Here is a 17,353-nt window from a genome sequence, read left to right as displayed (position 1 = left end):
AATTTACTGTGGCTATCTATCTATATACATGACCTTCAAAAGGATTTAAATGACTCTACATTTACGTAGATAAAAATAACTAGAATTATCTTAGTAATTCTATTAAAAAACCAAAAGCTAAAGAAGATAAAACTTCCTGTTTCCTAGCAGCAACCAACTGCTAACAGAGAATTAATAGCAGTTCTCTCTGGGGACAGGTGATAAGTCCTACATCTAATATGGTGTTTCCTGCAATAGTCCTTTACAGGGCTGATGCTAGCTACAGGCAGAGACAAGTGACTTAGCAAACTTTGTCCATTCCTTTATATTTCAAAAACTAGCAAGACATAGCCAAGCAACTTAAAAATAGATATTCTGATTTTAAAAGAGATGATGCACACACTTTCCAAACATAAGGAAGAAGTATATAGGAGAAGTAAATACCAACATGAATACAAAAAGTAGCTATGTGAATTTAAGAACTGGAGGATTTTTTGTTATCTTGCACCTCAGAGAAGTGACAGCTCAAAGAGTTTTAAAACTTCAATGATACTCAACACAATGCTAAAAAAAATGCTAAAAAAGTTACAAATCCATGTAGATCCAAATTTAAACTCAGATCTTACATTCTATGTGAAACATTAATGTCACAATGTATTAGCTTTGTAATACTGACAAGTACACTTGCTGCCTATGGATGTTTCCATGAGGACTGCTGATTTATATTTTTTGGCTTAAGCTTCTTTTCACATGAAATTGAAGGACAGAGTTACTCCATCTTCCCAGAAAATGCCAATTAAAAAATTGTTAAAAATATCTGCTTTGCATTCTTGAGAGCTGTTGCCAAGAATAAATACTTTGTCTGAAAGTTAACCTACCTACTTAAATAGTATATACATTTATCAAAGAAAAAATAAAACCTAGCTGTCTTTAAGAAGATCTAAGCTTAATTTCCTACAGACGTATCTTGTGTTCCTTAATCCTTCCAGGTTTCTTACATTCTCCATATTTTATAAACTCTAGTGGGTTAAGAATAATATGTGTGCTGAGTGATTGCTAACAAGAGCATAACTGAACAAAAGACCTGCAGCTTCTTCCAAAATGAAAAAGAACTGGCTTGTAGTTGCCTGCAGTCGATATGATAGTTTGCAAGTCTTTCATTATTTAGCAAGACTAGAAATTACTATCTAAATCAAGTTTTAAAAAGCAGCTTGAGAAAGCAGATGAATTGCTAACCACATATGAAAACATATTAACTAATGTTTTAGAATGGGGAAGCTAACTTAGGAGTATTCTGCTGTGTTTTTTTCCTCTTGACACTTTTTTTATTTTTTTAATTTCAAGCCTGCTAACCACTGCCAGAGCATAAAAGATAAGTAAGATACAATTTTTCTCAATTTTACATCTTGAACACAGTTCTTCATTGTTTCTGTGCCCAATCCCATGTACAGCTTCATAAGAATGATGCCAGAAAATTAGAAACAGATATCACAGTGATAACCAAAATAGTTACATACCTTTGCCAGTTCGGGTTTTTGAGCATACTTTGATAAATTCAGTCGAGACACATTTATGAAAGGGCCATCTGGATTTGTTATCATTGAAGCCTGAAGGGAAGAAACAGGCTTTTAAGTGGGAAGAACCCTTACACTTTTCCAGAAATTTCTGAAAATATTAGCAATATACCAAAAAGATGAAAAACAATGCAGTTGTATATGAATTCTGCTTTGTGATAGGGATTCGTCTTAGTGATTTTCATCTATTCTGAAAGTCAGGAATATGTCCTACTCCCATACACACCCTGAAAAAGGCTGCACGAACTACATTCTGGAATTACCTTTTACTTCCCTCTCTTCACTATTTCCACAGTGTGCCAAGGCATGTAGCTTGCACAGTTATATGGACTGAAGTCAGGTGAGATATGGGACAAAAAAAATCTTCCAGACAGGTTTAAGGAGACCAGTTCATACTAATGATAGTGAGAATTTGTAAATAATATGATGTTAATTGGTAGTAAACATTCATGCCAGTTGCAGTGTATTAATTTGGCCAACAGATCAGAATCAAACTAATATACTTTATTTTCTTTATCTGATGAAGTGGTAGATATTGAGAGATTAGTAATTGCTTTGTACTTGGAGGTTTCAGCATGCTTATGGCAAAGTCATGCTATAGTCCTTTCACTAATCTTCAGTGAATAAAAATTGGTCTCACAAAACTTGTAAATTTGTGGATTTCTGTAAATTTTTGTGAACCTGTGGATTGATGTATATTTTGTTCATGAACAGACTAGCAAACTAATGAGGTAATATTTCTACACTTGACTCCGGAAACAATTTAAATAAAAATGCTGACGTCCTTCAAACATAGTTTAGATGCAGCTTTATTTCAAATACAAAGTCATCTGTCCCAGATGCAATGATCAAGAAAGCTGTCTTTCTAAGAAGAGTCAGGCAACTTACCGTTCCTAGCCTGACATATCTCCCAGAAGCACTACTGATTGGACGAGCTGTTAGAGCTGTTCGAGGTGTTTTTATAGCCTGTTCCATAGTACTTGGCCGTCCACTTTGTGTACTTGGTCTCACAAATCCTGAAATAGGTCTTCCTGACTGAGTTACTGGCCTGAAGATATTAAGCACATTATCCTCATGTCAACTGGAATTTACTGACGGAGAGTTTAAGCACTTATATCTGAAATATTTCATTTTTAGAAGCTAAATTTAGGATTTGCTTACGTGCAACTGATCATATTAAAAAAAAAAAAGATGACATACCTAACCGCTGGGCTGGGGCCTCCACCTTGGCTAGTTCCAGGGAGTTTCAAAGATGTTCCTGGTCCTATAAAATAAGAGCATTGCTCACTTCAACTTGAGATACTGCACTCTTTACAAGGGTCTTTAAAAAATGCCTATGTCTTACAATAAATGGAAGATTTCCTTGCTCAAACTGGGCAGTCATAGCACCAGAGAAGGAAGACAAGAAGAAACAAACTGCACAATCAGTAAATTGTTAGAATATTGCAAGAAACAGGCCATCGTGAACATGGGAAAAACTAATATTCTGTATACTACTCCTGTAGTTCTGTCTTTCATCCTTTTTCTACAGATGTGAAGTATGTGCTGTTCCTCTTTACTTTTCCTAAAGAAATGCTATTGATTTCAAATAACTCTTCTCTAGTATCTGTACAACATTCACTTTATTAGTTTAAGTTATTATTCTCCTCAGGGAAGGCAGGCAATTTTGTCATGGTACACATACTACACATACTACAGACTGTCGTCTCAAGAAGAACATCTCAGAATAGTATTTAAGAAATAAAGGCTATTGGAATTACAAGATCAAGCTATTTTAAAATGGTTTATTTTCTACCTCGCGTTAGAATAACACCTGGACTTGGCAAAAGCCTTCAGCTACAGGGCAGGCCTTCTCACAACTTCTAATGTTTTGACATTAGATCATTAAGAATTACTAGATCATTAATATAGATTTTCCATCACCTTTATTGATATGCTATTATAATTTTTGTAGCCTCCCATAAGAATATCTAAGACTTGATTTTAAAAATCTGGTTAAAAGCGTGGTATGATATATATTCGTTTGCTGGTGTGTCCACTGCTTCGTCAAGATGTATGGAAGGAAACGAGATTTACGTTAAAAAAGGCAGTTCTTGACAAATCATCTATTTATTATCTATGTACTTATGAACAGTTCTTATTTCAAACATTTCAAAGAACTGAAGTTATACTGATATGTAGCTAGTTTCTTGACTTTATTTCTTCACCAGTATAAAACCTCACGTCTGCCCTTTTTTTCATTCTTCTCTCTTTCTCTCATCTTCAGGATGTAATTACCTCTGAGACACCACCATTTCACTGCTCAAGCAGAAAGTTAGACTTGTGCAAACAGATAACCTTTAACTCAATCTAAATACTTTCTAATTTTCTTAAACCAGGCTGATATCAAGCATTTCTACCTGTCATCTTGCAATAGTCACTGGTAGTGGTTCTATCTAAAATTAACTAACTAAAATTAACTAGGAGCAAGGATGGGATTCATAGTGCATAAAGGGCATATATTTCTCTCATTTCCCAGTGGAGAAGAAGCCAGAAAGGAGTAAAAGAAATCAAGTTATGGGAAAAAAAACCTAGTAAGTACAGGGATTTAGAAGAAAAACTGACAAAACGCTGTCTAAAATCCAGGCCTAAACTTATCAAAATCATGTGATCAATGCAATCAGAAAGCAACTGAAAACTATCCTCGCAACAATAGCTAAAAGCCATAATACATCACCTCATCTCAGCACATACTGTTTCATGACTGATGTCAATCGTGACCAGAACAGTTCCTGTTGCTTCAACATACTTAAGAGAAAGTTGTTCTTACGTGCGACTTGAGCAATGGCATTTTCATCTAGCATCATCTCTGCTATTCCTTCTTGATCCATCTCAATTTCATCCACATATACCATTTCTGTCAAAGCTCGTGTTTTCAGGCTCCAGGCAGCCTGAATAAGGATAAAGGAAAAGGAAAAGCACCTTTAATTAAATAATCTAAACAGCAATTTTGCCTTTTAAAATAAAATAACAAAGCCTTAGTAAGCTTGAATAAGCTACTGATATTAACAATTGGGTATAGCTGAACATTCACTGTAAGCAGACCTAATGCTGCATGTACAGTCAGAGTTGCTTAACATTCAGGACAAAAGTGCAGCTTCAAGTGTGGCCTCAGCACATGGGGAGCCTACACAGTCAAGTAGGTCCAGTAGGCTCATGTGCTGCTTGTCCTGCCAATCAAGGCAAGCATACTAGTGGCCTTCCTGCTACTCTAATCATACAGTTGCTTGACAGAGTTAAAAAGGGGATTAGACGTTAGACAACTCTTTTGGAGTGGAACAGCTATAGTCACTGAATCTGGAGGACAGAATTTCATGCCTGATGAAAGTTAGGACTAAGTTATGTCATGGGCAACTGAGATCTCAAGTTTTTGAAGACATACTCAGCTACAAGTACTTTTCAAAACCCACAGCTGACAGACACCTTATTTATATTGGGATGGGAGAGGAAGGTAAGTAAAGCCATTATAATGCAAAGTAATGCCTTTCCAAGGCATCAGTGGAGAAAGAAGGAAAATCTTTTAACCAGTAATCTTTTAATTACTGTAGCATTAAGTATCTACAAGCCTTTAAAAAGATAATCTAAAACTCCTTTGTTCAGAGCATCAGCTGTAAAATCTATAGACTGCATATCTCAGATTGTGAGATTACTGGAGAACTTGTTAGTGACCTTAACTGACAAATTACTGCATTAAGTGTCTTGGGGATGTGAGCAGTGTGGAAAGGCAAGCACAATCTTACACTATGTGACAACTCTCATGTAGTCTGCAGAGAGAGCAAATCAGTGGGGGGAAAACAAACAGTACCAGTTGTACTTCATACAGCAGTACCAACAAAATAACCATAAATCCAATCACTTCCTTGATAACTTGGTATCTCTGAAATGTACTCATAGAACCGGCCTGATAAAGTGAGCCAAAAGATCAACCACTGGTCTTCCTTCAGATATTGAAAAGGTCATCATAAATTTTCCAAAGTAAATTTTTCTATCAAAATAATCTGATTTGTTGCTTTTCTGACATGGGCTACAACCCAAGAACCATTAATATTTGCTAAGGAAGCATTTCAGAATAGAAATAGAGTGATGCTACTTTTAATGGAACTGAAGGTCAAATACTTGAAAGTGCTTATTCTTTAAATAACAGATAGATTTCATGATGTAAGTCATTATTTAATGGGACACCTCTTGTTCATCAGTTCTCAGACCATGCCTTCATCTACCTTTATATCATGTAATTTTTCTATGCAGCGTTATAATTGCCTGCCAAAAAAAAAAAAGTATACTTAAAAATGTTAAAATATTTAGCTCTCATTTTCTTCCAAGCAGGAGCTAAGAAGGTATTTAGGCAGCCAGTTCAGGCACAATTAGAAACCTTTGTTCAAATAAGAAGGAACAGGGCAGGATGATTTGAATGTAGGCCAGACAGACATAATCCAGATTTGCTTTATCATCTTTTTGTTTATTCTTATGTTGGCTGACAATCTGTAACTATCATTTATATTTGCAGTTAGATATTCAGTATCCTTAACCATTTTTCATTATTCTAGAAAACTACGTAGGTTTGAGATTGTTTTGTAAAAAAAAACACCTTTGTGGTACTCTGCTTTTTTCAAAGACATACATGTCTGAAGTGAACATAATCGAGTCTATATAGAGAATATGCTGAAATTAGAGCTCTCAGGATAAGTCAAACACTTATCTATTAATAAAGATACAAAAAGCTGCTCATACTAAGGATCTTTTTCTGGGAATTGAAAGTAGCAACTTCTCTAATCACTAAATCAGGACAGTTCTTAACACAGACATAGATGTATCATTCTGATTTTCCCAATAACAAAGACCAGAAAACATGTTTTTAAAAGCAGTATGTCTTCTGATTTTCAGACACAAATCTGTGATGAAAAATAGTTCTTAGGCTGCTTTTACAGTCTTCAGCTCCTATTTTGGGGCTTCACAGCTAACAACCTTGAATTTCATGCACTATTCCTTTATTAGTAACCACACTGTAGATCAGAGTATTGCCTACAGCAATGTTTGTGTAAGGACCCTTGGTCACAGCAGCAAGACAGAGAAAAATGTCAAATTCATTACTTAAACTACAGAAATATGACATTTACCTTGGGAAAAAAAATCTTAACTACTAGTAATATGACCCATCTGAAACAAAAGTATCTTTACTACATATACACAGAGTCCTTCTAAATATCTGAAAAATCATCGCTTGCAAAATGGAATTATAAATGTACACTGATATATAAACACAAACGGAGATGAAGGAAAGATTTTTTTTTAAAAAAGAATTAAGTGAAAGTTTTGATATTCTTTTTGCCCATAAAAATCTTTGCTATTTATTCATAAGAAGTCACAAAACTTTATTATAACTATGGTATGTGACTTGATTTACTTTTTAAAAGAAAACCTCACAGATGTACCTTTCTGTTTTAAAACAGACCCCTCACAGAAACATTGGGTGCCATTTACTCATAAAGATGTCCTTTATCACGTAACACATGCATGGTTCAAAGCTCAGTAATTTCATCTCTCACAGGCTTTACACAGAGAATTTATACCGGTATTCCTGGGTTTATAAACCTACCTTCTGTGTTGCAGTTTTTGGTTATCCAGAAAAAATTTAACATTTTCCTTCATAAGTACACAATTATAGTAATTAACCATATTCCAACACACAGACATTTTGCTCAGCAGAAACCTACAAGAGTTTGAAACTAAAGCAGAAACTAAAATATGCCACCTAAAATTAAAATTAGCAAAGCATAAAACTGGAAGAGCCACATTGCCAACATTTGAGAGGAAGACTAACATAATCACAAATAGCCAAGACAATAAGTGCATGTATTTCCAAGTAGCAACATAAAAATATTATTTACATCTCTAGCTAGCACAAGTTTGTCCAATCAAACTGCTGTATCAGATTTCATTTGTATTATCTGCTTTCTCTCTGCGGGATCCATATTTTTTGTTCTGTGACAAGCCACGTGCCTGTGTTTATGAAGGAGACTTGCATTTTTGCCTCGTAATCAGAACATAACCATACAATAACAAGTACTAAACTGGGAAGGAATATGTTATTGTATAGCAACTGTTGAGTCACAGAATGAATTACTGATTGAGCACCTGGGAAAAAGATGGTCAGCCCAGGGAGCACAGGTGAAGGCAATTTAGCTATGTGACCAGAAGGGGTGGAGGCTGGCTGCACCTCTCTTAGACCCCATTTAAAGGCTGACTGCCACTATGGAAGGATCTCCGGTTGGAGATCCTTTCTTTGTGGAGTTTTCCCTACAAACCTCAATCTTCAGAGATGGGTGAGCACTTTTCCTTTTTAATATCATCCCATTTGTGTTAGTCTCTTTGCTCCTACACCCCTGTATTGCTCTTCTACCATGCTGACCCTTCTGACTGTAGCGCTTAGGCATCATAATACAATAAATGTACTACAGGATTCCTTCAGAAGCCTAAACTACAGAAAGAAGAGCGTTGATGTTAAATACCCTTGTGTTTCACTTAATTCCTTGGAATTGATTTGTTGGTGAATCAAATAAGTATCTTTCCTTTGTTCCTGAAAAGGCCAAAAATCAAGTTTAAAAAAAAAAATCAAAACTTAAAATCTAAATCTGAACATATTTTCATTTCCCTTTCATTTGGAGTTCCATTATTGCAATAATGCTTTGTTACCACAAATTTTATACCATAGACTATAGAACCTTAACAACAACAGAATGTAGCAACTACCTTGTGAAGCATAATTTTTAAAGTTAAAAAGATATCTATCAGTAGTTCCTTTAAATCATCTTGTATGCAAACAACTTATATGACTTCACTGGAATTAATAAGAGACTTGTAAAACATAATATTGTGGGCTAGAGCTAAAAGAAGCTGCAATTTGCACATTGCTATTCTTCCCAGTGCAGTAATATAGGCAGAACGAAAACTATTCAATTACCCTGTCTTACATCAATTGAGTGAAGCATCACCACGCAGCTTCAGGGTTTCATAATCTACAGAAAAGGCAGGCAAGGAGAATGAGCTGTAGGAACAGGAAAGGCAGGGCTAACAGCCCACCATTACACTAGATTACCAGAAATATAAACCTGAGCCCTGAGAACATAAATGTTCTATTTGTGAAATACATGCTGTATTTTTTTCCCAATCTCACCAGATGATGAAGGCCTTTCTTTTCGATACAGATTCAGTGCTGAGCTACTGAACCGCTGAATAAATCTAAAGAAATACATGAAACAAATAACTTTACTTACTGTAAAGCCTGCCTATTTAAAATACCTCTTATTAAATCTCTTGCCTTAACAATGATGAAAAACACACTTATATCATCAAGGATGTAACAATTAAAAAAGTATTATTCAGTATAATAGATTTTTTCCTAATTATTGCACCTAATAATTATATTAATGGGAAGAGAGTTACCTGAAATGCAGAGTATCCAGTATCATGCTCCTGAAAGAGAAGACAGAGAACTTAAAGAACAGACATATTAAACGATAAGAACAATTAGATAAAACAAGGAATTGCAAAACTAAAACAAAATATTCTGTGACCTCCTCATCTTGCACAAACACTTTCTGTGATACATATATCCAAATTTCTGTTTTATTGCATTACCTTAACTTACGTATTCCTGAGTTCAGCATTATTTTACAAAATGAAAGCAGACTTGCAGCAAGTGCTTTTTTTTTTTTTTTTTTCCTTCAGGTACCATATGTTTTCTTGTTTCTGATGTATCATGTTTGCCAAAACTAAGATTACCGATGAACAAAACTGAAAGATGGTCTATTTTCATTTAAAAAATAAAGCAATGCAAGACATAAGCAAATCTCTGAATAGTTAAGTATTTGATTAAGACGTGCTTTAGAAATCCTGTATAATAAAACCCCTTATTAATTGCTGGTGGTGCTGGCAGTGATGTCTCTCAGGTGCGTAAAAGGAATTTTCTTTGTGTAATACAGATTTTTTTGTACACTTATGATGGAAGTGATGTGTTCATTGCATACCAGACAATCACGCTGTCTTTCTGCATCATCCAATAAACTAAAAGAGAAATCCAGACAAAGGAACTTCACAAACTAACCAGTAGAAACTTGTGGATGCTTAAAACTTGAGGTGAATGTAGCTAAATACTAACAAAAGGACATGTGATTTATAAAAGTTTGTGTAGCTGTCATCATATTTATGTTGTTGTTCAATGTTCTGTTAGCTCCTATTGCAAGGACACCCTGCTGATTCATGCTTCCCAACAAGAGAAAGGTGAGGCATGCTCCTTACTTCCCACTGTAGTATAAGACATGGGCTATGACTTCCAATCTGACCATTTTTACTCCATCAATTCCATGACAGCAGGAAGCTTGAGCACTAGCAATGCTCCCACATCTTTCTTCATACTGCATTTGTAATAAATTTGTTCAGCAGTGCTGGAGTGTGTGAAACTAAACTAAACATTAATGGAAAACATGGAACTAAACATTAATGGAGGGATTAATCTCCATTGTCTGGTGTACCTGTACTTGTATAAGGCACTGAAATATCTTTAAATATTAGATGTCTTGATTAAATGAACTCCAAGTTCTTTCAATGTTGTTACATTTATGCAGTTTTTTTCCCTATAAAACAAGCTGTTCTAGCTAAGCAATAAAGAAAAGGACAATATGATATTTCAGCTTGCATTTTATTCATTCTATTGCGTCTGAGTGTTACAGCACATCTGGTGTACTGAAAAATTGTTAAAGAGCAGTAGGTGATCTTCCATACCATATGTGCTATAGTAACTAAGGAGGGCAAGGTCAGGAATATTATGTCAATGCTAACTCAGAAATGCCTTGATGTTACAGCTGTGTATCTTAATTCAGGCTCTGCTCATTAGCTTAAAGAAAAAGTAATCAGCTCAAAGTGGTTATGTAGGAGCATTCACATGCTAAAAAATTCAGAAAGCAAAACCCTCACCAGTGGAGAAAAAATAAAGCTGATCAACTATATTTCCTAAAAACATTGTTCTGTCTTAATTGTAGGTGCTAGTGTGTGCTGTTCATATATTGTGATAAACTAACATAGCAAATAACAAGATTTTAAATAGAAACAACAGAAACAATATTGAAATGCAATGTCTTTTAACATAGGTGGATCCAGTAGTTGCTACTCATGCAAGTAATCCAGTGGAACTAGATTCAGAGTAAAGATTTCTTTGAGAAGATTAACAAGTAGTGTTGCCCTATAAGCTTGTACCTCAAAACAAAAGGTCAAATTTATTCTTCATTTACACATATAAAGCTCCTTTGAAATTAATAAGATTGCAAAAGCAATGAAGGAAGGATTTAACACGGATCTCTAAATCCACTAAGGGCATTTTAAAAGTAAACAATGTGTAGAGTCTTTTTTTTTTTTTTTTAAGAAAATATTTAGAAAAATGATGCCTTCTGATGCTCATAGCCTAGAAGAAAGAATGATACAAGAACCTTTATTTTATAATGTTTTTCAGTTGAATTACTTAATTCATGCTGAATATTAAAATCAGTACATCCCAAAAATACCTCTCAAGAGCAGAAATACAAAATACATGACCTAGGAACAGTGACATCCCTGTATAAGTCACTAATTTTTATACATAAACATAGTAATTGGTCTTTTGAATGACAACTGATTTCAGTTGAAGATATTTTTTTCACATCACAGTCCACGTAAATGTGTTACTTTTATCATGACCTTACAGAAAACAGTATGCGAGTAACAGTAGTTGAAATTACACTTTGAGAGAAGAAAGGACAAATGAACAAAAGCAAATCCTTACAGTATACAATTCATCAAGTTAAAGGCAGGACACCTGTAATAAATTAGGTAATTTATTTTTTTCGTTAAACTAGAGCAGACCTCATACATTGGTGCTGGTTTACTGCCTTGAATCTGACATATGGAACAAAGAATGGTAATCAGATTAGGTAACTAATCGGGATCATCAACAGAGACTGTCACGGATTGTATTTCCTCTAGGTCATTTCTATTACTATAAACATAGAAGACAACGCCTACTTGGTTACAATAGAAAATAAGTAAATTGAACATCAGTGCTTTCTGTGTTTGTATTCCTGAGTGTTAGTCAAAGAACATGCTGTTTTATCTATCATTTATCTAAACCATGACACTGAGATAAGATTATCAGCAACAAAATAAACTTCAATAAACATAACGTTCTTTCTACTTAAATGAAGAAATGCAGAAGAAATTGTATAGAAAAAGTACTTCAGCCTTCCACAAAAATCTAACTCAATAGGAGCTAATTATTGTTCTATCAAAATGTTGATCATTTTTGTAATGAAGATCTCTTTATGATTACATAAATAATTTTATAGTGTTTTGACTTAACTGATGTGTTTCATAAGAATGCATGTTTATAATGGCATTTGATACTGCTGCAGAAGAAAATTCCTGATTTTTAGCTCAGTTGGCTAAGAGGTCTACATGATTTCTCTAAAAGCTTCTAATACCTATTGCATCTGATGACTGAGTTCAAAGAGTTCTACATCAATTAAATGTAGTTGCGAATTATATTAATTGTAAATCTAACTATCAATTGGATCATCTGTCAGTAAACTTATTTTTCAGTTCTTCAAGTCATCTTTCTCCTACCATGTTCTAAAGCACATTCTGAATAGTAAGATACATGTATAGAGAGCAACAAATTAAGAACAAGTCAAGAAAATGTATTTATTACATTTATGACTGGCAAAAATTACAGGCTATTGTAAAGAGCTGAATTCAGTCGTTTGTAGCTTTCTGACAGTTTTGCAGTTGCAAAGGAGAAGGAGTGATGATATTTAGTGGATCAGCCAACGTGGCTCGGAAATACAGGCTGTCAGAAATGCAGGGTCTTTCAGGCATGCAAACAGATTACACACTGTTAGTCTCTTCTTTTACTTATCAGTGTTAAATCATGTCTTACAAGGGATTAAGCTAGCTGCCTGAGCACGAGAAAAGTTCTAGACTATAACACAGTTTAACTCAGCCCTTCCTGGGCATCTCTTTAAAGGATACCATCTCCTATGGCTCGGTATGTATCACCTCCTAATGCTGTTCAAAGTGACTCCCTGAACAGCCTACCGCTCTGAGGTCCTTCTGTCACTGGTTGCAGAGATTGGGACGCACGTGCTTAATGAAATATGGGACAACAGGATGAGAACAGATGGCACTGTGATTACAGCAGTTGAGTACTGCCTTGCAGGGCACAACAGCTCACTTAATCCAAGCTTTCCATAAGTGTTATCATTTGTCTGTTTGCTTTCCTGGTACCCAGAATGGGCCTGATTTGCAGAACTACTTCCATAATAGAAGATGAGGGTTTGATCATCAAAGGATTTAGAACTGTTATGTGCTTTTTAAGCATATAATAAACAAGATATTTCACTTTAGGTACCCAAAATTATATACATACTAGTTTTAAACGTTTCTGTACATTATAATAAAATACTACTAATTTACGTGAATAGACAACAGCACCATTTTCCTGCTAGGAGGTTAAGGAGATCGCTTTTGTTGTATTCATAACTTCAGAAATGTAACTGCTACCTTTAGAATAAACACAGAATGATGTAAAATTGTTCTCCTGGCTTGTCTGTTCAATGTACTTCAGAGGAGGGTCAGGTTGGATATTAGGAAAAAATTCTCAGACAGAGTGGTGAGATATTGGTATAGGCTGCCCAGGGATGTGGTTGGGTCACCGTCCCTCGCGGTGTTCAAGAAAGGTGTGGATGTGGCACTCAGGAACACAGGTTAGCAGGCATGGTGGTGACAGTTTGACAGTTGGACTAAATAATCTTAGGGGTCTTTTCCAACCTTTAATGATCTATGTATCACTCATTTGAGTTCTTACTGCCTCAGTGTCCAACAGTGGAGTTAAGTATTTTTTGAACATCTCATAAAAAGTAACAGATGTATTAAATGCAAAGTAAACACTGCAATACATTAATGCAATCTGTTTTTTCATTATGTTGTATTAAGTAAGTTCAAAATAGCTCAAGATATTTCAACTGCACACAAAATACATTTGTGGGGCACATCACTGTCTTCTCTAGGCCTGAAGTCAAGCAGGGTAAATATGTAACAGATTGGTTGGTACCTGAAAGCAACAAGCATTAGAAAGAGTGGTTAAGTGCTTCCTAACACAGCTAGGGAGAAGACCTTCAAGGCTTTACACGAAGCAGAAAAATAAAATACAGGCTTAATTTTTATTGGTTATCTCTCCAAGGAGGATTTTGTGTTGACTACAATAACAGCTAAAATAATATGACCACATTTGACTGAAAAAAAACATCATTCCATTCTATGTTAACTCTGCCATGAACGTTAAAGCTGTATTTTAACTTAGATCATTACAAATGTTTAACTTAGAGATTTCAAGAGTAATATCTTGTTTGTCAAGTTGGTTTGAGACTGGATAAAGCTGCACTCTTGAGAATGAACCAATACTCTAGTTTTTCCCACCTGCAGCACCACAACAAATGGGATATAAATAATGATTTTTCTTCTGTCAGGAGCAGTGTTCTTCATTTAGATTAACAGGTCAGGTAGGAAAAATAGCAAAAAACAAATGAGCAAAAAAAATCTGTGTGTAATTTCATTTTGAAAATAAAAACACACCATGAAGCACAATATATTTCATAATCCTTCCAAAGAATCATTGATTAGCTGAATTACCCCTTAACCAGCTCTCCATTTATATTTTTTTAAGGGTCTGAACTGTTATGAACCCCTAAGATGAAGTATTTATATAAAGCAAAATCTACTTGCTGGTGTCTGCACACTTGCCATATGCTTTACTTGAGCACTGTGCTATGAAATCTACTTTTAGAGAAAGACCGAAATAGTGTTTCAAGCATTTTTTAAATGTTCAAAAATTTTTTTCTAGTCTTAAGAAGAAGCATTAAAAAAAAATAAATTAAGTCATTCATTGCCACTTAAACAGGAAATAAGAAGGATTCCTCAAGAAGACAAAACGAGGCAACAGCCCAATTAAATGTATTTCAAGTTTGCAGAAACCAAAGACATTTCCTTCTAATCTTTCAGGTAGATTTGAAATACACTACTGAATAAAAGTATGTTTCTCACATAACATTGGGAACAGGAACATGCTTTTGAAGAGCACATACCAAGTTTCAAAGTTTTTGACATACACAGAAGGCATGCTAAATTTTATCTGTTGTTCAGGCCTGATTTTCTTAGTAAAGAAGATATTCCAAGTTTTTCATAGAGTTGTTTGAGTTGGAAGGGACACTTAGAGGCCATTCAGTCCAACTCCCCTGCAATGATCAGGGACACCACAACGCATCAGGTTGCTCAGAGCCCATTAGAGCCTGACCTTGAATGTCTCTGGGGACAGGGGATCCACATCATCTCTGGACAACCTGTTCCAGTGCTTCACCACCTTAACGATACAAAGCTTCTTCCTAATACCCAATTTAAATCTCCTCTCCCTCAGTCTGAAACCATTTCCCCATGTCCAATCTGCTCGCGGTTCTTTACTGGTGCCTTACAATATATACCATAAACAAAAGCACCTTCTACATATCAGCCCTAACATGGTGTAAATTACACAATCATATGACTGCACAGCTTTCTTTAAAGATTTTTTTACCCCTGTGATAAAAGAGATCACCTTCAAAATTCTTAAATTCTGCAGCTATAGGATACTTTGTGAGACATAGTTTACATAATATAAAGTGTTTAGGATGATAAAGTCCAATTACTATTTTCTAAATCCAGCAGTACAATTTTTTACATGCATACAAAAACTAATCTAGGAACAATATTCACAAACAGCAAAAAATACAGGTGCTTAACAACACACAACACATCCAAAGTTTCTAGAAACTTGGCATTTAGAGAGAGTTAATGGAGCAGGAGGACAGCACCTTTTGCTCTGTGCCAACGCTTGTACCTGGGCTGAAGTAAGACAGGCATCTCTTATGCACTTTAGTCCACGCAGCAATACCCAAACAGCTATATAAAATCGACCACAGCATATGTAAGCAGATTTTCTTCTGGTGCTGGCTTTTTCTCCTTCAACGGCTCAAAATCACCGGTGAGTCTCAGCGCGTGGTGTCGGAAGCCCTGAGACGCGCTCCTGCCACAGCTGGCTTCCAGCAGCCCCACTCACGTGCCGCACCCTCACAAGCTCCGCGCGCCTCGCCGGGACCGGCAGGGCACCGAGCGGGGCACGCCTGAGGCGGCGTCCCACCGCCTGTAGCCTGCGGGGAGAACCGGGCAGCTCGGCGAGACGCAAAACCTCGCCCAGCGCTGATCGATGCCCCTCGGCCCGCACCGGAACCGGTCACACAATGGCTCTGGCTGAGGCCTCACCCTCTAACGGCAGATCGCAGCGCGTTTCTCTGGCGGCAGCAACAGGTAGAGACCCCGTCCCTCGGCCTCCCGGCCCAGCCCCCTACCTGCTCGCCGGGCGCCCCCTCCAGCAGCTGTGAGCAGAGCTCCGAGCACTGCCGGAACTTCCTCCTCCTGAAGTAGCTCCAGGCCTGGAACAGCGGCTCCGTCTCCAGCCCCATCCCGCCGGCGGGATGGCTGAGACTCCGCCAAGGCCCACGGCAGCTCTCGGCCCTCCGCGCGCCGAGCGGGTCCGAGGCGGAGCCAGGCCGCCGCGGCAAAAGCGGCAGGCCCCGCCTCGGCCTGTCCGGGCCTGCGCGCCGTGCTCGGAGAGGAGGCTGGGTGTCCCTGCTGGAGGGTGGTCGAGGCTTTCTCCCTGGATCCTGAATTGTGTGCTTTGCTTTTCTGCTGTTGTTTCCAAAACGTAAAATCAGCGAGAGCCATTTGGAATGAGAATATATGACTGAAAAAGAATGCAGTCTTTTAATCCTCGTTTGCGTAAAAAGTCCCCTAGAGCTGTGGGAATTCAGTTGGGAAGAGCCGGGCTGCTCTGATCCGGTATTGCAGGCTCCATTAGTCCCTGAGTTCATTAAGTATGCAGAGATAAAATTACACGTGTTTAGCGAAGAAAAAGGCAGGATTATGACTCTTGCTATGTATTGCAGGATGTCGGTTGAACCATCAGCCCAAGGAAGAAAAGTTCCCTAGGAATGCTTGGAAAAATAAATAGATAAATAAAAGGGTTTTGAAGCAAAATTCTCTAATGGATGAACACTAATGTGATAGCTAAAATCATGTCATTGGTAATTTAACAAATCATTCTGATTTTAATCCTGTTGTTTCACCTCAGTTCGTTCAAATGGAAGTCCCCTGAAATGGGTACCCAGGCTAAACTAGCAAGCTGAATATGAAGTGGAAGGTTGTAGAAATAAGCCAGTCCTCAAACTGTTTGTTCTAATATGGGAGTAAATGACTCGAACTATCAACTACGGATGGGTTTTGCTTGTCCCACAGGAAGTACTCAGGGAAGCAGTGCTCTGAGTAAAGTGTATTCTGAGAGCATGCCATTCCCAGGAAAGACTGGTGGAAGTGTAGCACAACAGTACCTGCCCCTTCTCTATTTTTAATTTGTTGTAGGAGACAGTATGTTCTGCATTCCCACAAAATGTGTAGGAGGCTTGCACAAGGACACTCAGTCTATACCTCAGGTTGGTCAGAAGGGTGAGTAGTATTTCTTGTTGTCAGAGCATCTGCTGTGATACTGCTATATAGCTGTAGAGCTGTAGCTGAGTAACGCTTGGCACCTAAGATAGTGTCTGATTTTGCTATACATTCCTTAACATGGCAAACACTTTACTTTGCATTTT

The 17,353-nt window shown here is 36.9% G+C and overlaps 1 protein-coding gene across 2 annotated transcripts in view; it reads right to left on the bottom strand.

The window, feature by feature from the left end:
* The window catches only part of TTC8 (tetratricopeptide repeat domain 8), a 37,149-nt gene extending 20,896 nt beyond the window's left edge, over nt 1-16,253 (bottom strand). Inside the window, exons 1-6 of one of the 2 annotated variants that reach the window (XM_042867916.1) lie at nt 16,055-16,253; nt 9,036-9,065; nt 4,363-4,483; nt 2,754-2,817; nt 2,442-2,601; nt 1,497-1,586 (exon numbers count right to left, since the gene is read on the bottom strand). In XM_042867916.1, coding sequence (XP_042723850.1) covers nt 1,497-1,586; nt 2,442-2,601; nt 2,754-2,817; nt 4,363-4,483; nt 9,036-9,065; nt 16,055-16,168 — 579 coding nt within the window. In that variant the 5' untranslated portion in view covers nt 16,169-16,253. Of the gene's footprint in view, nt 1-1,496; nt 1,587-2,441; nt 2,602-2,753; nt 2,818-4,362; nt 4,484-9,035; nt 9,066-16,054 lie in introns of those variants that run through there. The other variant, XM_042867922.1, reaches the window with a different exon arrangement.
* Between the last annotated feature and the right edge of the window lie 1,100 nt (nt 16,254-17,353).

The sequence above is a fragment of the Lagopus leucura genome, unplaced genomic scaffold (assembly GCF_019238085.1).
Source record: "Lagopus leucura isolate 7727_CA_CO unplaced genomic scaffold, USGS_WTPT01 Super-Scaffold_1, whole genome shotgun sequence".
NCBI classification, from domain to species: Eukaryota; Metazoa; Chordata; class Aves; order Galliformes; family Phasianidae; genus Lagopus; species Lagopus leucura.
This window is presented reverse-complemented; position numbering and strand designations above follow the sequence as displayed.